Source organism: Pararge aegeria, chromosome 7, assembly GCF_905163445.1.
Source record: "Pararge aegeria chromosome 7, ilParAegt1.1, whole genome shotgun sequence".
Classification (NCBI taxonomy): Eukaryota; Metazoa; Arthropoda; class Insecta; order Lepidoptera; family Nymphalidae; genus Pararge; species Pararge aegeria.
The window spans coordinates 8127761-8151393 of NC_053186.1; the positions used below are offsets into that span (position 1 = coordinate 8127761).

Genomic DNA, 23633 nt, shown 5'->3' on the forward strand with positions numbered 1-23633 from the left:
GATGAAATATCGATGTTTCCTGTTTCCTCAATCATTAAATATAGTATGTGTGGTTTATTTTAGGACGCGCCTTAGGTTTTTGACACATCTCGGAATAATTTCATTGTAACTCAATCAATGTTATTTCCTTGTTTTATTTACGGGTAACTAGCAAACATGGAAATAATAATAACTTTGTCGACTGACCTGACGCAGCTGTGTGCCCTATGGGCATAGGATCTCTATATCTTCCTAGGATTGGTGTGGCGAGTTATGTGGGAATTAAAATATCACTTTCGTCAACGCTGGAGGAAAATATCGTGAGGAATCTTGCATGATTGACAGTACATGTTTTCAAAGGCGTGGACTCCACACGCCTTTGAGACCAATCCGCACTAGGCCAGCGTAGTGGCGGCCTCCAACCCGTTTGAACCCTTCTTATCGTGGGAGATGACCCGTGCCCTGTAGTGGCCATTTATAGGTTGATATGACGATGATGATGATAAAGGACCACCGGGAAAACTTTCTTAGAGAATTTAAAAAAAAAATATTGTTTCTAGGCACCGTTCTCGGTAATATTTTGTAAGCTCGGTGTTATCTTACATCCAGAAAGGAAACAAGTGGTGATCACTCGCGTGCCGCTGTGAGCACCCAGTTATTGTCAATAACAATATGATTAAAAAATATATCTTATCGCAATCTAATTATCAATACTTTTTACCCAATCTTGAAACAAAGGTTTCCTACGGCATAAGCCTTACATAATATGCAGTTTTTTTCACGCAATTGTGTCGAATATATCATAATATAACAAACGGATATTTAAATATCTCACACTTATATAATATTTTACAATTACTTAACCTTGACATTAAGACTATAATGGAAAGTTATAGTATTATGAATTCATTTTAATGACTTAATTTATTTGTACTTACGAATTATTTTTTAAATGTCAGTGGTTTTGTGAATTTCATAAGTGTAACCCAAAAAAAAACTTATATTTTAAAATGTTAATGTGTGGTTAACATTCTTAATTTATGTACTCAATAATGGAAACGATAGTAGGAACTTCTATTTTCCAACAAACACAAATATGTTTTTATAATCTAGCAGTAGATATACAGTAATATACTGTATATCTTTTTGTCTTATTATAAACAAACTAAAATAATATTCGTAAACGAACTAACTAAATATAAAGGGTGGTATATCCTGAATTTTCTCTATAGTATATGAAAAAAAAAACAAAAATTGGCTTATAATATAATATAAGGTATTTTGTTACAACTCTTTAAGATTACTCTTATTGGGCTAAAATAACAGATGTCAGTGCCATTTCCGCTAGTATTGAGCTTCTAGGTGTCTCCGTTACATCCAAGCGTATCCTACCATCGAATCTAAGACTAAAACGACCGGCAAGAAAATTGGCTTTCTTAAAGTCAAACGGAAGTTCACGCAGGCACCTCATACTAAGCTTAAGTTCGGTTGTGCATAAAGAACTGCACCTAATTAATAGTTGATTCTGTTAAGCAATTTATTATGCTTTAGATTTAGTGTATCGCCTCGCCGCGAAGATCATGCCATATTTAATGCAAGATTCAAAAGTTTGGAACATCGTGTCAAGGTTTTTATTTTTATCATTTAATTACAAGTTAGTCCTCGACTGCAATCTCACCTGTTGGCAGTCAAGCTGTTATGGCAGTAATATTAAATATGGGTTTAAACGTTTTGGGGTATGGACCCCTAAACGGTTTCTACGCGGCATCGTATTGGAATGCTTATTCGCTTAGTTGCATGTTTTTGTTGGGTGGTTACAAGGCAAGCCTACCAACAAAGCAGGCGAGACAAAATTTATAAATTGTTCATTCGCATTCCCTACCAAACTCGGAACCTGCACCGATAAGACCACAGCGTCATTGTCCGTATATTACAAACTATGTGTTAGAGAGTATGCTCAAGTCCTATTGGATTTAATGAATGAATGAATGAATGTATGAATGAATACACTTTTATTGTACACCACAGAAAATTTACAGAGATACAAATACAACAGCACAATTAGGTAGAACGTACAATTTGGCGGCCTTATCGCTAAATAGCGATCTCGTCCAGGCAACCAAAGGTATACAAGATTTTATTTGGTTAACCACCTTCAAACTAAAAGGAAACATAAATATCTGCCATGTAAAACGCGCATTGCTTCCTCTTTTGTAATATGCACCGTAAAGATCTAAAACGCCTTTCCAACTTCTAGTGTTCAACGGCTCCCTGCGACTCGCTTTATGCTCTCTTAGGTAGTCTTTCAGAATCTAAAACGACACCGTCTTTCGGTGCGAGGTCGCCATTAGGGCAGTTCATGTTAAAGTTGGTAAGTGACCGTCATCTCAATAGGACACGCTAATATTGTACTTCCGATTAAAACAAATAATGTAAAAGGTAAATCGCAATAAAGAGATCCCATTAACCGAATGTGTTACAGACAGCGCGACGCGGGTCGACAACCCGGTGACCGTGACCTACTCGCGCGAGTGACTTGCGCAAGTCAAGTCCACTCGCGGACACAATCGCATGACTGTTTTGCAGTTTTATGAGATTATCTACCTCAGCCTTTTAATGTCGCACAAGTGGGCACTTTTATAGAGGGGGGAATTCGATCACTGTACCCACAAAAATTCATTGAGCGTTTAGCAAGAAAAAAGACGCAATTCCAACGCTTATTCACATTTAACTGTCAGATAACGCTTGCGGTTCCGGCTGAAAATCAGCGTTTCATTCTAAGCAATGTAGCATAATGCCGAGCTGGAACCTTTCATTAAGTTGTGCCACAAATGACAAGCGTTATCCTGGCGTTTCTGCTGGTTGAGCATTGAGTTGTGTTCAATTAGCGAAGGCACTGGGTGGCAGTTACATAGCGTAAAAATAGTGCAGTGTGGCATATTTCAGTAACAAAGAGATTTTTTTTTAATATTGAATGTAATCAGGCGTTACCTTACGGAAATCCATGATATATTATGAAAATTACTCCGCGAAAAGCAGGAGAATCTGTATGGTGTAATTTATAATTTCCTCAATCCTTATACTCCACACCAAACAGGTCTTCACCAATGTACCCTCTACGCACGTTCCGCTCCGAACCGGAGCATCCTCTGGAGATGTTGACTTTACAATGATTAATTGTTAAGACTATTAAAAAAGAAATTATAAATGACACCATACAGATTCTCCTGCTTTTCGCGGAGTGTAGCAAGTTAAGCTTAATTTTCATTAGATTTTATTTATTTATTTCTTTCTAGATTTCCTTACACAATTTAGGCTTCTCCCTTCTTCAATCAGTGCTATAATTTGGCCATGACTTATCGATTTATTAACAGATACACAATGCCAGTAAATTATTTTATTTGAATACACTGATATAACAAAGTAATTTATTTATTGATCTTGTAAAGTAAACACGTATATAATACGTGCCACAAGAACTACAGTCGATTTTTATATTATATAGGAACAATTTTTACAGTTAGACCCAGAGTAGAAAGTACTATAACAATCGCGCTGTAAAAGACGACGCTTTCTTGCGAGAAACATAATTTTTTATGATGTATTAATTCGAAATTGATGAACATTTTATCCTATCCAACTTAACTAAAGGCTGGAATATTTTCCAAATCGTAGTTGCTTTCCAATAACGTGATTTTATAAATTATAGAGATAATTATTGGTATTGCAACATTAAAACAACAAATAAGAATATTTTAATGCAACAAACTCTTATTGCATACCAAACAAAAGTACAGAATATGAATTATACTATAAAAATATTTACATCCGTAACAGCGTAAAGTATGATATTTTTATTAAACTGGTTGTTTAGCGAAGTCAAGGCTCTGTAAAACACATATTTGTAAATGCGGTTGTAAACATACATATTTTGGGTTCACCGCACTTCCTGATAATCACTGCAATGTCAGTGGATCAAGAACGATGATATTTAGGTATATAGGTATCGTACATAAACGGTGCATTTAATTAATTATATGTCAAGGGTCTACCTTGGATAAGATAACCGATACAAATATTTAATTAATCTAATTTTTAATCTATTACTATGTAATACAAACTTGATGACGTTGTCGAAATGCCCGAACTAATAATTACGTTACGGTTACCTTTCCTAGATACGAGTATTTTTAATAACAATCATAATTTCAAATAACAATATACCAATATTTTAATTAAATTTAATTAAAATATTGGTATATTTTTAGAAGCAATAATTTAAACTTTGCTGGCGGAAGAATCAAAGTTAGACTTGAAGTTTAAAAATTAATATTTTAAAATATAAGGACAAATAAAACTTGAAACTTGAAACTAAATGAAGATCTCAATTTTCAATTCTATCTTAACTATACTTTTTGACAAGCACGCTCCGCTCCGTCCAATTAAATTGAAGCATCTCCCTGCTCCATGGTTGACGGAAGATATCCGAACACTAATGGCGAAGCGAAATGCCGCCAAGTCCAAGTACAAACGTAATCCTACATACTGTAATCTAAATAAATATAAACACCTGCGTAACCGCTGCAATAAAATTTGTAGAAATGCGCAGCGGAGCTATATTTACTCCTCTATTGAGAATAGTAGCGGGTCTGGGGTCTGGAGATTTTTGGAGACTCTTGGTATTGGCCGGCAACGCTACAGTGCTCCCTGTAATTTGGATATAGACGCCCTAAATCGTCATTTTACTTCGGTGTCGCCTATGGATCTCCAGGTTAAATGCAGCACTTTATTTCGTATCAACTCTCTATCTCCTTTAAACTGTCCCTCATTTGGGTTTCAACCTGTTACTGCGGCTGAGGTCAAAAAGCACATTCTGGCCATTAAGTCTAATGCTTCCGGGTGTGATGGAATTAACCGTAAAATGATTATGCTGAGTCTAGATACTGTAGTGCCTGTACTTACACATATTTTCAACTTCTCCTTGTTTTCTGGCGAGTTTCCTATAGTTTGGCGTAAAGCTCACGTTATTCCCTTGCCTAAGTCTAAAAATCCTGTTTCTTTCTCTCAATATCGCCCTATCTCTATACTTCCCTTTTTATCAAAGGTCTTGGAACGTATTGTACATGACCAGCTTAATTCTTACCTGGTAAGCAACAGTATCCTAAGCCCGTACCAGTCTGGCTTTAGGCGCTGCCACAGCACTGTTACCGCTCTTGTAAAAGTTTGCGACGATATTCGGGCTAACATGGACAATCAACTTGTCACAGTTCTTGCTCTATTAGATTTCAGTAACGCTTTTAACACTGTGGATTTTGATATCCTTCTTGCTATCATGAAATCACTTAACATTTCTCGGGGTGCTATTGAATGGTTCCGTAGCTATTTGTTTGGGCGTCAGCAGTGTGTGCATAGTGACAATAAATTCTCCACTCTTTCCTCACTTACTGCTGGTGTTCCACAAGGCGGCGTACTTTCACCTCTGCTCTTTGCCATTTTTATAAACTCTGTTTCTAAGCTCCTCACTTCTAGCTTTCATCTTTATGCTGATGATTTGCAAGTTTATGTCGCTGCCCCTGCTCTCAATGTTTCTGAAGCAATCTTTCAGTTAAATAATGACCTGCGCAGTATCTACACATGGAGCAATTCACATGGACTTTGCGTAAATCCGCATAAGTCTCAGGTTATTATTATAGGCAGCCGTCAGCAGTTAGCTAAGGTGAATATCTGTACCTTGCCCTCTGTCCAGTTTAACAACACAAATTTGATTCCGAGTACTTTTGTAAAAAATCTTGGCCTCGTCATAGACAATAATCTGTCGTGGTCCCCACAGGTAGCTGAGGTGAGTCGAAAAATCTTTGCTTCGATTGGGTACTTAAATCGTTGGAAAAATTTCCTTCCTATTAAAACTAAAATTTCTCTTGCCCAATCTCTTCTTCTTCCTATACTGGATTATGCAGACTCATGCTATCCTGACCTTACCGAAGAACTTCTTAATAAGCTCGAGCGCCTTCAAAATTTATGCATCCGGTTTGTGTTTGGACTGCGTAAATTTGATCACATATCGGAGTACCGAGCTAGACTAAAATGGTTGCCTATCCGTCTACGCCGTGAAGTTCATCTACTTTCCTTCTTTTATTCTATTCTTTATAGTAATTTATCTCCTTCTTATTTAAGGGATCGTTTTCGCTTTATTTCTGACTCATCTTCTCATTCCAACCTTCGATCCCGCCTTGGTAACCGTCTGGTACTCCCTTTTAGTAAAACGAAGTTCTTCAGTAATTCTTTCACCTTTAAAGCAGTTATGCTCTGGAACAATCTGCCTGCTGAAATCCGTGGAAGTAGTTCCCTTCCGATATTTAAGAGTCGTCTGAAGGACTACTACCTCTCTTTGAGTGATGAAATTTGAAGTAGATTCTTTATATTCTTATTTTTTTTTTTTTTTTTTAACTGTGTGTTAAAATCTACTTATATATATTATGTTTGTTATATATTTATATATATTATGTATATTTTCTATTTATATATCATGTAGGTATATTTTATATATTACGTATATTTATTTAAATTATATATGTATTTGTATCTTTACATTTTGGTATTTATGTATATCTATCAACACTCTTGGCACTATCCCGTTCTCTTGCTGTTAGTCCTATCTACAAAGGTTGCCTGTAAGAGATTGCTTGCAGCAATAAGGCCGCCTTTGCATGTCTACATTGTGTACTGTATACTCCTTACTGTTTCTTTTCCTGTATGTTATACGTGCAATAAAGTGTTTCTTCTTCTTCTTCTTCTTCTAAATCTATGCGGGTTCGAAACTCCGCTCGCTGGTCTAAGCTCTCGGGAAACTAAGTAACATTTACTAAACTATATATATATATAATTCTTTAAACTATAATAGGATTTTTCTTATGTTTACTACTTATACTAACATTGAACTTGTTGACAGTTCTCCCAGGTGTCATTAGATAATTTGGTATATAGGTAATTTAAAAGGTTCGAGTATACTAAATGAAATTTCTTGGTACCGAATTGGTATTTCTTGGCGCAACTCGACGAATTTTAGGCTACGTCACTAATTCATGTAGCTACCCAGATTCGACTCATGATTGACATAGATAGCCACTGAAGAGGCGAGCTCACGCGACATATCCGCGACTTAATGGACTGTTAATTATCCTGCTCAATGTTTGTATTCAAATTGAATCTAAACGATTATTTATCAGCGTATTTAAATGATTAGGTATTTTTTGTTGTATTATGTCGTTAATAAGTCTCGATTGTTGAGAATAAATTCTGTTTCAACAAAAGCTCGATAAGTTATCAGGGTTACGACCTTGAAGCCAATCGTAATACTTTGACTGCATTTTAACTGATTGATGTTGTGTGGATGGAGGGTATGCGGCTCTCGAAGGCATTCAAAGAGTCCAAGCCAAATTTTTTGTCACTTTTCCCCCGTGACTTTTATTTTTTATTCTAGTAAAACATTGATTGCCCTTGACTGTAATTATGAATATCTTCGCTATTATCATAGCAATCATGATCTGTGGATCCTCTGTCAGGTATTCTTTTATATTGTGTCAATCAACTTGCATTATGTCAGTGTGATGGTTTTGAGGTTTTATTTTTATACCACTACAAGTTAGTTTAGTTAAGTGATGATGCAGTCTAAGATGGTATAGGGCTAACCAGTTAGTGGTTTGGCAGTTATATTAAATCGTAGCGGAACGTTAAATCGCTTAGCGGTACGTCTTTGTTGGTACGGTGGTAACTAGTCACGGTTGAAGCGTCCCACCAGACCAGACCAGAGAAAAATCTGGAATTATAAATTCCCGAATTGCTACTGCCGGGGATCGAATCCGGGACCTCCCAATTAAATCCACAGCGCTCACAGCTGCGCAATGTCTTCATTCATTCTTAAGTCAAATCGAATGCTGCAGAATCTTCCTACGCATTGTAACTTGTGTACCTACATATAGGCGCGTACTCATAAACACATAACCAATCCTTTGTGATGCGCAGTTAGGTAAAAATAGTCGAAGATTCGTTTATTTTGAGAAAAGTTCTTTAAAAACGACTTGGTAAAACCAAGAAAGGATTCCGATTTCCGCGTATTAAGCGGACATTCGTTGACCAAAACCGTAGTGAGTTCTATTAAGATCGGCTTTCAGTTTTTCTTGCGACACTTAAAGAGTTCACAATTGAAATAATCGAGACTCACTCGTGCGTCTTGTTGCTATTATTTAACTTTAAATCGTTTCAACGGTTGATTACAGATCGGAGAATTTAATTCTGATGTTGAGTTGATTCGACCACCTAGTGTAGGTAAAAATAGTGGCGAAAATGTTGATCTGTAGATTCTTTTAAGAGCTGTTCAATGATGATCTTCCGGTTTCTACAATCGTGATAACCTACTGCTACATTTTACTCCTGAGTACTTCAGTTATTTCAGTTCCTTCAATAGTGGTCAAGCTATTGGTACTTTAGCATTCCTGGGAAGAAGTTCGGTCACTTTAAATTTATACAATCGTAATGAATCTTTGCCACTTTGGCATTGGCTTTTTACAATCCTTTACTAACCGGTCGCTACGTATAAACGTAATCAACCTATTGCATTTACAGCGTTCTATCTTTGAGAACTTACATTCTTCTGTTAAGTTAAAATAAATTTGAAGGCAAACAGCAGTCTTTTCAATGAGACGCAGTTACCGCTTTAGGAACTCTTGTCTCCTAAATCCTAATAAACTTGACAAGTGCAGCGTGCTGATTTTAAGATTGCTCGTATTGGTTCCTTAAATTACTTTAATAAAGAATATATTTTTCTTTTAATATATATATATATATGTACCTACTTTCGCTACAATAACACCTGATATTCATCGCCAGATAAGCGATGATTGAACCTAAGGTGGATTGTGCTTTCCGTAAATATTTACTCGTGTTTTGAAGGAAAAGATTTAGAACAGAGTTAGCAGAGAAAACGGATTCCGCAAGGGCGTTCCAGATACTTGCTGTGCCTATTAGTATCGAGAACCAAAATGGGAAAAGATGAAGAGGCTTTCACCCGCTTGGGACCATACAAAAACAAATTATGATGTTATAATTTGATAAGTTAATTTAGGTTTCGATTTGTAAATAACCGTAAATTTGTGGGAAGATGAAGCCTTAATAATCCCTGCCCTATCCCTACTTCCCTATGCCTACTAATATTATAAATGTCAATGTAAGTTTGTTTGTTACGCTTTCACGCAACACATATCCTTGGAAGTGTTAGAAGTAATATAGGATACTTTTTGTTCAGATATTAAGCTCGGTTCCTTTGGGAGAGGGGATGAAAGTGTTTGACGATTTTACACCATAACTCCGACAAATTATAACCGATTTAAATAATTATTTTGTACTAAAGAGGTTATAATATGTGTTTAATTTTGCCCAAACTTTGGTTGGAGATAGAGGACAGAACTCCTCAGCGGACAGCAGCAAACCCCTCATTTGAGGCTTAGCGATACTGAATACTTTAAATTTTTTTAGAACTACAATTAAATTTAATACCCCGTAACGCAGACGAAGTCGCGGGCAACGGCAAGTATATAATAATTAGAAGCGAGGAGTAAACGTTTCGCAGATAAATGTCAATGCATAATGTCCAGTAACGCAACGGTGAAACTCCTTGCATTCTTCTCATATCTCATTGTTCTTTGGTCAAAAATTTAAAACTAAGATATTTTGTTTGTCAACAGACGCGCATCCATGATGTCTCCTCGCCAGCTGATGCGGAACTCCAATATGACTCAGAAGTGGCAACGGCGTGAGATCTCCAACTTCGAGTACCTTATGTTCCTGAACACGATTGCTGGTGAGTGTCATTATACCAGGCTACTAAGAAAGGGGGAATACCGTTGATGGGGTACTGCAGCATTAATAATTACGAAAAAGTTTCATTCCACTACTTTTTTCCTGAGATCAATACTTTTAGAGAAATTTCTGTAGTAAGTTGTAATAAAATATACGCAATGACAACCATAACATCAGCTGCTTTCTCATAGGTACAAGGTCAAATGGGGTCAACAATTATTATGGACACAAATATTAGAACAATATTACACATACACGTTTTTAGGCAAACTCTGTTACTCTTTTAAATGCAATATCAAATTATTACAGTTAATTAGGATTGTCAATTTATTTTTAAAATTTATAACCTAAATAAAGTTAAGACTATGGATGAGACTATTAAAGACACGCCCTAAGGTATTTAACAGCAAAAAAACTTATAAAAGAGCAGGCGGGCGAGTTGATGCGGTAGGTTGAGGTATATTGCTTGCATACAAAACTTATTTTACTACGCGGACGACGTCGCGGGGGACTGCTAGTATCATTATGAATTCCCTTTTGAATCGTTCATAGATACTTTAGCCATTGTTGTGTGCGAGACTCAGTGGCCGCTAGAGTTGAGTAAAGAGAAACTTCAATTGGATTAATTCAAATGCAATTCATAAGCTTATTTTCTAATAAACGGCCGCGGTGACGCTCTGAAGTGTGTAGCCATATTACCAAGAGAAATACTCACTTATAATACCACAAGAGCTTCAAAATTATCGGGTATTTCCCGATAGGTTCGTTGCAAACAAATGAAGGATGGGTCGGAAAAATAATCATTGTTATCACATCGTTGTGATCAATGTGTTTGCGGTATTCAATGGCCCTTTGGATCTGGTCTGGTTTTAAGCTTCGTCCGTGGTTAAGTGGTGGCGCCAAGCGATTTAGCGTTCCGGTACGAAACCGATTAGATACATGGGTTCAATATAACGGTTAACGGTACTCTCTCAGGTTAGCCCTCTTAACCATGTAACGCTGCTTCATCACAAACCATCACGGATGATTGCAGTTGCTAACTGGTAATGGAATAAATAATATGAAATTATTTATTTTTAGGAATATGCGATTAGAAGAACTAAGTAACAAAATAGATAATATAATAAGATAGTTGCAAAAAAAACGATTTCCATTATGGTAGCTTTTCTCCTCTACTTCTTGCGCGTAAATATCCTGGTATTTTTTTCTCAGACCCACCTCGTCGCATCGTCACCTCAAGACTTGGGCTATAAATTGCAAAATAAAAAACTCCCTGGTGCCTTATTAATAAAAGTATCATAACGTCGCAATAGTAATGTAATGTTTTTTCACGCTTTGACATTTGAATGGGGTACATTAATAACGCCTGTGAAGTCTATTTGACGCCCCGTATTGTATCTTTTTATCTATAACCTCTAGGCTACGCGGATACCACGCTTGAACGATTGCCCCATGTTATCCCGCATATAGGATGACAAAACTGACACTAATTGATATTTGCGCTCACCAAAGGTCCGACAAGCCTTGGCGGGAAAATGTATCCTTCCTTGAGATCGATAACACTCTCAATGCCTCTGTCGATAGATGATAAAACAATCTATATTATAATCTAGTTAGAGGCCGCGACTTTGACCTTACCGACCGCATGGAATTTCAAATTTTCCAATGAACTAGTAAACTCGTAATAGTGCTTTTTACACTATTACACTCGTAATAGTGCTGCCGCCTAACAGCATTGCTATTCCAGTCTCGGGTCTGGAGGGCTTGGGGCCTCAATTGATGTGCCTATAATTACATCGGCAATGTAATTATAGGCACATCAAGCCTACACCTACGCGTCAGATTGGTGGACACAGCGCGGCACTTTGTACGATGTACTCCTAACATGAACTGTGAAGTGTTTTTTTTTTTTATAGACGATGATTTTCCACTTTACTTAATGTGATCCATAGAAGTCAAGGTAAATTAGGCCAGCTTGAAGACTGCAACCTTAATACTTCTCATCTGAGAGGAGACCCGTGCTTTGTAATACACCGGTCATCATCATCGTCAATTCAACCGATTGAAGTCCACTGCTGGACACAGGTCTTTCGTAGAGAGTTCCAAAATCCACGGTCCTGGCCGCTTGTTTCCAGCGGCGCCTAGCGACTCCTAGCGTTTGATGTCGTCTGTCCACCTCGTTGGGGGGCCGACCAACGCTGCGTTTACCTGTGCGGGGTCGCCATTCCAACACCTTGGAACCCCAACGTCCATCGGTTCCCCGAGCTATGTGCCCCGCCCATTTCCACTTCAGCTTTGCAACTCGCTGAGCTATGTAGGTGACTCTGGTTCTTCTACGGATCTCCTCATTTCTGATTTGATCACGTAGAGATACTACCAAAATTGCTCTTTCCATCGCCCGCTGAGTGATTCTGAGCGTTCTTATGAGGCCCATACACCGGTAAAATGTTAATCCCGCTAACCCGCAGTGAAGCAACACGGTGGGTCTATTTTTCTGAAACCATCCTATGAGAGAGGTGCGTAACCACTACCGTGGCGAGAATAGGCTGATAATGATTATCCTGGATCTAAGTCCATACATTTTCGGTTTAAATTCAATGAGAGTGAAATCCTTTGCCCTAAAGCAAGATTTATAGAATACTAGCTGATACCCGCATTCGCGGATTCGGTTCGCATGGATTAAGGTTTTTATTCCCGCGGGAACTATCGTATTTCCCGGGATAAAAGTTTCCTATAAGTAGTTATTTTCCATGTCAAAGGCTACATGCATGCAAAATTGCACCCAAATCCTTTCAGCCGTTTTTGCGTGATTGAGTAACAAACATGCACACTTTCACATTTATAATATTATTAGGAATTAGGATAAAATAATTATCAAATAAAAAATGGGTAAGGAACCTGCTCTTTCCTTAAACAATGAAACATTTCTAAAATGAATATTCAAGAAGAACTAACTATTTTTAAAGATATCAATTGTTATTGCATCAGTTGAGGATGATAATTTAATTGACACTTAAGTACCCTTTCGACCTCCTGAATAATAAGATACCTATAATTAGGTGAAAAACTGTAAGGTTGATCAAGTTTCTCGGATTGACGGCCTTTTTTGTTTCTGTATAATTACGTTACTTGTAATATAAAACGTTTAGTAAGCAATAAGTTGTCTAGTGATTATATTATTGAGAAAGAAAAGGAAGGACAACAAAGACATAATTATAATTAGGTATATTAGAAAGAAAAGAAAAATTGTGGTAATAATTATTGTTTAATTGACTTTTTTTTTCTTGTGGTCAGCATGCTTGACTATGGGTCTCAAAGTCCTGGGACTGCTGTCCTTTGGGTTGGATTCATACAGCATGCGCAATGTATCCATCTACATACACACACATATATATCTAAATATATATGTATATGTATATTTCGATACATTTCTTAGGCAAATCCAGTCTGTGAAAAACATAGAACCTAAGATCGTATTTTTAGAAACGAAGAAAGATTTGGTTTGGATTTCTTTCTTAACTCTGTTAATAAAATCTAAAGTTAGGGTACGTTTATTGGGTAATTAATGCATATAACCAATTCGTACTCGTATAATTGCGGATTGAGAAAACTCATAGTTTCAAACTACCCGCTTCTTTGAAATCGTTTTAAGTTTTTGCGAAAATTCGATGATTCCTTATATCATTATTTTCCTTTGAAATAGTCACTCACCTTTAAATAACCCTTGCATCGTCTAAGTGTGGTAAAAAGAGCATATTAAGTGTTCAAAAAATACCTACAAAACTGTATTCAAGGAAAGAATTGGCAATCAATTCATTAGTGGTACCAAGCCATTTGCGATAGCTGGTAATGAGGAAGGAAATGACCGTTTTGTCTCCAACGTAATATTCGCTAATAGGAGTGTGTGTTGCCTCACCCGCGCCATAGTGATGGCACGATAATGTCTTATGTCATAACTTTTATACAATGAGTACGTGCAAAGTTACTGTTTGAAAATAAGCCAAAACTAAGTACGTAAGCGGTGAGAGCCGAGTGGCTTAAGCTTTGGACTCCGGCATTAAAGCTTTGGGGACTGAGTTCGATACCGGGCACGCATTGATCTAAGGAGATTTCTAGGCATACATGAACCGTTAACGAATAGTTATCACCTAAGAGTAGGTGAAACGTTTTTTTTCCATAGATGCCTAACGATTTAGGAGATCCTAAATCGTTAGGCATTCGATTTAGGCGATGCCTAGGTTTAGAAGAGGCATTAGACTAGTAATAGGTGCATATTAGTAATGATTATAATAGTGTAAAAATACTTTATATATTATAGCATAAAACAAAGTCTCTCCCGCTCTTTGTACCTACTCTTAGATCTATAAAACTACGAATTTAAATGCAGTTTTCAGCAATAGCTAGTGATTCAAGTGTTATGTTAATATGCAGTAAACGTGCAATGCATTTAGAATAGAGTAATGAAATTCAAAGACTTGTAATCTATGTCCTAACAAACATATTTTTTGCGCTAAGTATATTGCAGACTTTAGCTAAAAGTTACGTGATAGATTAAATTATTGTACTATTGAATAGTATTGGTTATCAGTCCTGTTCATAGATACTAATATCTAGATTGCACCCGTGCGGGGCGGACAGCTAGTTTCTTAATAAAACATTAAAAAGGTAAAAAGGTAGGTTAGTAAGTAAATCATCAAATTTGCACAAGAATACAACTGCATTCTATGCCTCTCTGTTGACTATTGCCACAGATTAATTGCTGTACCATTTGCGGTTTCCTAACGTTCTGGTCCATCTATATATTTAGTACGGCATTTTAGGATTAAGTCAAATGGCTGATATTAAAACCCTGAAGATAGGTAGTTATACCCTAGGTATTTATTCTTAGCTTTACGAAATTTCTGAAATATAAATCATACTTTAACTGCTTCTTTGGTTCAATGGTGAGGGTCATATGGTTATGGATTCGATTCACAGTTTCCTAATTGGTTTTTCAAACACGTTAAAAAAACTACCGTTTCACAGTCTATTCTACTTAAAACACTTTATCGGTTTCTTAAATTCGCAGAAATGAATTCAGCGAGCGATCAAATGGGTCAATAGGCGAGCGAGCCAAAAAAATACTTATGATGCGAAATTTCATATCCAAAAAGTTCTTTTTTTAATTAAATGATGCCCGATGAATTATCTAATTTAAACTATTTAAGATAATACGCAAATTTTACACACGCAAATTTAAACCTTATGGCTAGTATTTTTTTTCACTGATTCTGGTAGTGTGCGTGTCGTCATACAAAAGTTAGCGACTGCAGCAAGGACAATTGCATTGCAATGCACTCGCCATTAGTCGTTCCACAGCTGCGAATGGTCAGCAAGACACTATTATACCTTAATATTCCTGAACTCCTATACTTAGCAGGGTTATCTCTAGGCTATATTCTATTTACAATTTGATTGCAGAAGGTCAGTGACATCGGAAATTGCGTGCATCAGGCGATTACAACGACAAACTATCTATAGCCACGCAAAAAATGTCTTTTGTTTGTTTATTTCCCAAGATTTACCTATCTAACGGTTTCTTACTTATTGATAATTTTTATTTACCTAGGGACCTATTTTTTTCATTTAAGACTCGACTCGACGGATTGGAATCCAGTGCCGTGAAACCAATTAAATAAACTTACCTTTTTATCATTCTCACAATACGCACACGCAGTCTGCGCATATCACTTGACACATCACATGCACAGATACAAAAGTAATTTTCCTGCGCGTAAACTTAGACGTCATTCCAATTACAAAATTGTTCGTTCAGAAACACTCTCACTTTGTGTGAACGTTTTTCTTTTTCGGTTTTTTTATCCTTATTTATAATTTACAAAGTGGTGATCATTAGGCGTGGCCGCGTCTGCGAAAGTAGACACTCGTTTGACGAATGGTCGAGTATCAGATGGGAAATGAGAAGGCGGGTCACGTGAAAACAACAATAGGTCTACTGAGACTGTCAGTGGGCCAGCCGATAAGCGGTCTTGTGTGACAAACGCAAACATTTCGTGCTGGCGTTTGCGGTCGGTCAAAGTGCAGGCCGAATGCATTCGAAATAACTTGTTACTTTTACACGATGTATGCAAAAGATATTGGATTTTTTTGTTAGATCTATTATCACTCTATGTATATTTTATTGAGCCCGCATGTGAGCAGCGTGGAGGTTTCAAACTCTAAATTCGTCTCTTCTGTGATAGACGAAGCTTCAGCTTTTGCCCAGCTGTGGGACACTTACAAAATGTACAATGATGTAATATATGATGTATACCTTCATTTGTTCGAAAACAAAAACGGTGGCGGTTACGGCGATTTAATTCCCCGAGACATAAAAAGAGAAGGTAAAAGCGGAATTCTTACCTACGACCGACTTCTATTAACCTTAAATCTAATGCAAAAAAACATTTTTTTGCATATTTGTCATCTTTTCACGCAGCAACCATTACCCACCAATTTTTAGCAAAATTTGTTCAATAAGTTTTTGAACCAGAGAGCACAAAGAGATATACATGGTCCAGCGATATCAATACTGTTACCAATTGTTAATTTTTTGATGGAATTAGGTACAATGGCATCATCAGTGGCGTGCATTGGGTTTCTTACCAGGGTATGCATACAGCAGGAAAATTGCATAAAACGGCACAAATTCTCCTCCTATTCGAGTTATATATCAATGTTAGGGTATGCAGTGCTTTTGTGCATATATGGAGTGCACACCACTGGGCATCATAGATAGGTGTCGGATGAACACACTAGATACGTCTGAACACGAAGAACCCTACTAATAATATATTATGTTTTTTTGGCTCGGCCTAGAAAAAGACAAACGGATTATCTTAATTGTTTGCATAGAGACATTTTTTGGGAAAATAGTAGCATAAGGCCAAGCTGGACTAGTCACTTGGTCACAAGCGGTACAAGACTGCGTTATTTGAATATCACTACAACAGACATATTATGACCAGAAAAATAGGTCCATTGGTTGATAATGATGTTGATAGTTATAAAACTAGCTTCCGTTCCTTTGGAATGGATATAATAGAGCTTCACAATGTATAGGTATTCCAAAAACGGCGTAATGCCAACTAAGTAATTGAATATTCACCAAAGTGCACTATAAAATACTATTTACCAACACCAATTTAGGTCGAATTTCTCTCGACCTTACCGGCAACCACAATGACGTTTCCGACTCGACCTTACCATGGTGGGTGATTAGCGCAACCATTTGTCAATCCATCCTTAGTCAACTACAGTTTTATTCACTTTGTTTTAATAGTGGGGTTTTTACCGTCATTCGAAAAAGGCGGTCGATCTCAATTCGTTGCGTTTCTTCTTTGTACAGTAGTTTTTTAACTACCTTCAATAATAGGAATCGTTGTGACTTCTTTGAACTAGTAGTTAAATACTACCAATAATAAGTACAACGCTAGTTGAGAAGGGGGTATTATGCTGATTTTTTTTTTGTTAACCTGGCTTTCTATTTGTATGTGCAACAAAGACTTCTTCTTCTTCTGATCTGCTTTCAAAACCGGTAGTAGACAAGTGACTCTACAACCGCGTTCAGAGAGCAAACAAACACACTTGACGTTTCAAAAGTGCTTATGAAGTACAAGGACAACGACAAAAAGACGCAGGAATTAAAAGAATCTCCATAAACGACCTATGTGTATATATACAATAATAATGGAGATTTATAATCCTTGACGAGCATTTTCTCATCTATTTATTTTCATTAATTTGTTTTTAATTAAGAACGGCGACGATTACTGTTGTTACTTAATAATTAAATGATAGTAGTTGTTTGTCTTTAATTGTAGGTTCATAATATGGACTATTAAACTAGGTTTCCAACAAATGGACGAGTGAAGTCCGTTTTGTTTTCAATTACGTATGTCAGGGTCATAGGTATTTTCCGAAAGTCGTAAGTAGTTAGAGCCCAGATGCGAGGGGCGGGGTATTTTCTGTTCAGCATGCCATAGAGCTCGTTTGGGAGGACAGTCTTCGTTGATCAAAAGGGCCAGCATGCGGGGGAGGGGGTCATTGTGGGAGAATTTCTGCTAAGCGGAGAGCCTGATAATTTCATAGAAACCTAATATCCAAAAATATTTGTCCCGACCGGGGAATCGAATACAGAACTTCGTTATAGGTAGTCACCGAAATCTAAAATGAGAACGACAACACAAACCAAGCAGTTACCTCGAAACCCTCATGTATATTCCCAATTTCGGTACAATTTTCAAGAATCTTTTGGCGCAGTGGTGAGCGATGTGGTTTTAAGTAAAGTTCCCGGGTTCGATCTGTTTCGAATTTCTGAATTATCTCTAGTCTGGTGTGTTGGGACTTCAGCAGTAGCGAGTTACTACCCCACTGACAACGACGCGCCGCTACACGATTTAGCGTTCCAGTGCAATTTCGCGTAGTAATCGACTAGGGGTATTGCCCCTAACAGGTAGCCCGCTATGGACGCAAGTGTTAAAAACATCGCTTCACCTTTCGCATACTAACAATACTAACTATTACATGAATGCACAGTATCTTATAACAATATCATTAAATAACGTCTGATAACACACCGTGTTGGCACCGTCAGGCTTGTTTGGCTCACGTTATGTTTACATAACGTGAAGCAAACAAGCCTGAAGAAATACTAAGAGAAACCTACTCGATACATATAATGTCTTCAGCGCTATAACCAATATTTTTGTCCAGACCTGGTTATCGAAACAATGGTATTGTGGATTTGATTAATACCAGAAGACTTACTGAGAATTTGCAAGACAAAAAGTATATTAAAAAAACTGCCGTTACTTGACAGCGACTTCGCGTCGTCCGCGTTTTTGTCTGCTTACTTTTAATTCCCAGGGAACACACGTGGGTAGCGCACGCAAGTAGCTAGACCCTGGATTTAAGGAGTCCCTATAAAAGACCTATTTCTAGAAATGATAATAATGGACTAGATTCGTATTCTTTGACGAGCATTTTCTGATCAATTTATTTTTGTCGGTATAAATTATCCGGGCGCTTTTCTAAGATACAAGTTGGGCTAAAGTTAAAATCTCCAGGACGCATCGGTCCCGTGGTTGAGCTGAACATAAGTAAGTGAGAAACAAAGAAACAGCGACACTTAAACATCCCTACTAATATTATAAATGTGAATGTAAGTTTGTTTGTTACGCTTTCATGCAAAAACTACTAAACCGATCATCACGAATCCTGTATAAGAAGTAATATAGGATGTTTTTTATCCCGAAATTAAGCTCAGTTCTCTTAAGAGAGGGGACGAAAGTGTTTGACGATTTTACACCAGTCTTAGCTATCCTAAATAGGCACATGTCGTTCGAAAACAAAAACAAAAGCGGACGAAGTCGTGGGCAACAGCTAGTATATAATAAGTATTAGAACCTATTGCTTGCAAGGTTTTATAACCGCTGAAGCGAAAATAGGAGTCTTATATGTATGTTGGTGTGTATGATGATGTTTTTGTCGGCAGGTCGCACTTACAACGACTTGAACCAGTACCCGGTGTTCCCCTGGGTGCTCACTAACTACGAGAGCGAGGAGCTGGATCTCAGCCAGCCCTCCAACTACAGGGATCTGTCCAAGGTAGGTTACATTTCTTTATTCCACCAACAATCAGCGCTTGCTAAAACTAACCAAATGAAAATTAAGCTTTATTTGCTATACCCCGAAACAGACTCATCTTCATATACCTACTGACAACAACAAATCACGTTACTGGAGGACTGGAATCGCTGTACTTGTAATCAGCTCAACAGTAGTTCATTTCCTAATTCAAGGAATGTTACTCGTAACATTCGTTAGCCCAGCCATCCTTGGACCTCACGCTTTTCGCTGGTCCAAAAAGCTCTCAATCCCAATGTCGTATAATAGAGCAGGCCTTAGTCCACCAGTGCGATTTTAAATAAGCTAAGGATCTTGAAAACATAACACACAATAATTTAGTTTTTCAAGTAAAACTTCTTAGGTAGCGATTTGATATTTTTTTTGGTTAGAATTAATAAGAGTAAAATTGTATGATCACATTTCATTTCGTGCGTCGTGTGCGTCAGACGTAAAATTCCAATGCATTGTGTATATCCGGTTTTAAATTCTTCATGTCATTGTTATTGTTTAAACCCTAACAGCCAATCGGCGCGTTGAACCCAAGCCGCCGAGCCTACTTCGAGGAGCGCTACAATACATGGGAGCACGAGTCAACACCCCCCTTCCACTACGGCACCCACTACTCGACTGCTGCCTTCGTGCTCAACTGGCTTATAAGAATCGTAAGTCCGTTCATTACCTTCATTGTGCTTTTACTTGTTGAAGCTACCAGTGCTTTGAAGTCCAGAGGGCATAAGTAAAACACTGGTAGAATAAACTTGCTTCTTGAGTCCCTCTGAACCAGTCCAGCGAACGACCTTAGTTGATGGACATAGGGAGACATGTTACAGGACGTATTCTTTGCATGCCCTGCGAAATGTATAGGCGATGGGTTTCCACTTCACCACTCCGCAGGTACCATCTGCTTGGCCCGTCAATTATAAATACAAAACAAACAGGTTATAAACACTGGGTGATGACATTTTTTTTAAACCTATAATCTATCTCCAATGGAATGCGCTTCCAATGAGCATACGACGGTCCAAATCACTGGCCATATTTAAAAAAAAGCCGTTAAGACCCATTAAATTGTCGACGACTATTAATAGCATGTATATAGTTACTCATTTAATATTATGTTAAAGTATTTAAATATGTAGGTGTTGTTCTTAGTATATATATTAGTTTATTTTTATTATTATGTACTTTTGATCTATTAGTGTGCAGTTATTCACATGTATGTATTTTAAAAATTTGTACCGCCAGCAGTCTATTCTTCTTTTTTTTCCTAATTCAAAAGTTGCCTGTCGCTATCAAGTGATAAGGCCGCCTTTTGTATACTACTCCTTTCTTTCTGTTTTTATTTTGTATATGTTAATGTTGTGGTATACAAATAAAGAGATAAACAATAATAATAATAAAATCCTTTGATTCTTTCAGTGCCATTGTAAAGAACAGAAAACGTTCTTCTACAAAATTAAGAGACATTTCCTCCATCGAGTCAAACCTAGTAATTCTCTTTGTCAGACTTTATGATGATTCAATTCAAGATACCGCGCATTCTTGACGCGTTGGATACAAATAATGGATGAAGGCAACGTGTTAATTATTTTCATTTCAATTGTATTCCATTTCCATTTCGTTTTTGTCGCGCTAATGATTTCAGGGCAATTCGGACGGATTTAGAAACGGGATTGTCTTAATAAAGCACACTGAAAGCGCCATTAAGATGACTGGCGAGGGTGTGGTATTAGTGTAAGAGGGGCTTTTATAAACTGTAATTTTTATTTTCGTATTTTACCTACTGCCTCTACTACCGCCTGACCTGCCTCCTTGGTCTAGTGGTTGGCAGGTTATATGGATCACGAGGTTTTTGGTTTGATTCGTGTTAGTGCCAAAAATTTGTTGTGAGATTTTCAGTTAAAAAGATCTCAGTAAGTACCAGCCCGCCAGTTAGGAAATTCGAGGTGTCTCTGGAAGGCGTTGGTCCCGCCGTCCCAGTAAACAACACTTATATGTAATAATCTTTAGGAGCCCGCCAACCTGCATTGGAACAGCTTGGTGGGTTTATGATATTACAAAGGAGAGAGGGGGCTTAATAAGCTATAGATGATTATAACCCCACAATAACGAGAATACGGGTAATTTTTTCGAGAGCACGTTTTTAGTCTATACCTAATCTAAATGATGGTAGATTGTCCAGTATATAGGATAAACGCTTTATATACTTGTTGGTAAGATATAATCTTACCAATAAGTATATAAAGCCATTTTTTATATAATAAATGAAAAGTTATTTTAACGACCTCATTCGTTTTTCGAATTCCCAACATGTAGAGCCAGTGAAGTCTCTTTAAACTCTAAATAAACGGAAAAGTATAGTAACGTTACTCTACTATATCTATCATTAAATAACATCTGTTAATGGTGTGTAAACATAACGTAAGTCGAACTAGCCTGAAGAAATACAAAGATTTATGTAAGACACGTCATAATGTAATATTCGTGTCATATTTGCTAAGTGCAGCCTTATTGCTACTGTTATAAAACTATGTGCGTACCTACCAACTTTATTTGGCAATATATCGAACCGCTCTTTAACCGGTTTCTTGCCATCTGTTAGAATACTTACTTCCAGTAAGGACAATGTATAAAAACGTCGTATTTTTATCATTAACTTGCTTTGGCCCGCGGCTTCGCCCACGTTAAGTTCAATTTTTGATTTGATAAATTTTAACTTCAAAGGTTTAAAAAAATGTCTTGCTGCTAATAGAAAAGTATGAACGCAAATTACTTAAAAAATTAGAAACCTTCATAAAAATTTTCATCCCCTATTTTTATAATTTATGAAACACGTTTACTTTATTTTTAATCGAAAACCTAAAATCAAGTTTTCATGTTTGTAACTTGGAAAATAAATTGATAAATGAAGAATTTTATACAAACTTTCATCCCCCATTTAACCGTTTCAAAAATCCTTTCTTAGCGGATGCCTACGTCGTAATAATTGACAGACTAAGCAGATGGCCCACCTGATGGAAAGTGGAATACCACGCCAATAAACAGATCAATACTTCGCGAGACATGCAAGGAATACGGCCAAACTGCCAACCCTTGTCCATCAACCTGAGGCGTAACCCCTACTGTCAAGTCAGCAATACAAGGTTATCTCTTGCGCCCGCACGTTTGTTTTTGGTGCTCTTTTAACTTTTTAGCACCAATAACTTCATGCCATTTGGTTTGTTCAATGACCAGTATACGCAGTAATATAGTAAGGTCTACTCATGTATTGAAATACTCCTTTTTTATGTCATAATTTCATAAACTACTTACTTTTAATTTACTGATAGAGCGTCGGCCACCACGAATTTTACGATAAGCAACTTGTCTCGTTTGCCTATGGTGACATTTAACTTCTAGTAAGCGTAGTACTTTCGATCTTCTATCATATCATTTATATACTCTGGCAGAGCCCTTTGATAGCGCGTGCATCGTAAAATTAAAAGCGTAATGAAGTGTGTCTCTCGCGCAAATGATTTATAAACCCGGGGAGGACACAACGCAACATTCGTTCATTTTCACACCAGAAAGCTCACAAAAAATGCGTGATTTATGTGCCCGTCCGAATCGCTCTTAAATATGATACAATTAAGTTTAATGGGCGAGCATACGAGGGTAGAGAGAGGTAGCTACACTATGTAGTCTACAGACAATAATATTATAAGCTAATTCAATTTTAAGTAAGTATCTGGTGAGTTTACGTGAACGCGCTACAACTTTTTTCTTGGATTCTTCATATTTTGTCTTTATGTAGTATGTTTAATATATAAAGTCACAGGTAAAAAAATATATTTTAATTTAACATTCCTTCAAATAACAAAAACCTATAACACACTAACACACTGAAAACAAAAGAAGTTAAAGATATCGCACGGAAAGAAAAAACCCTAATGGCAAAGGGGATAGAAAAATACAAACATACAAATTCACTGGGACTTGTGTTACATGAAATACCAAAAATTTCAAGCGATCAAAGTCATTTTTTAGGATGTACTTATTTCATTACAATATAATAAAACCATATAAAACAAAACTTTTACAAGAACTCAGTTCTGGCAACTCAGTTCTTTCACTGTAAAAAGTTGTGAGAT

The 23633-nt window shown here is 37.0% G+C and overlaps 2 protein-coding genes across 6 annotated transcripts in view; one reads left to right on the forward strand and one right to left on the reverse strand.

Moving 5' to 3' along the window:
• The window catches only part of LOC120624860 (facilitated trehalose transporter Tret1-2 homolog), a 64774-nt gene extending 49028 nt beyond the window's left edge, over positions 1–15746 (reverse strand). The window contains exon 1 of the mRNA XM_039891600.1: positions 15519–15746. Within this exon, the coding sequence (XP_039747534.1) occupies positions 15519–15559 (41 nt within the window). The 5' untranslated portion in view covers positions 15560–15746. The remainder of the gene's footprint in view (positions 1–15518) is intronic.
• Positions 1–23633, forward strand: part of LOC120624859 (neurobeachin) — a 619299-nt gene that overhangs the window by 586605 nt on the left and 9061 nt on the right. For all 5 annotated transcript variants that reach the window (XM_039891595.1, XM_039891597.1, XM_039891596.1 and 2 more), the window contains 3 exons: positions 9720–9835; positions 19370–19482; positions 20025–20165. In XM_039891595.1, coding sequence (XP_039747529.1) covers positions 9720–9835; positions 19370–19482; positions 20025–20165 — 370 coding nt within the window. The remainder of the gene's footprint in view (positions 1–9719; positions 9836–19369; positions 19483–20024; positions 20166–23633) is intronic.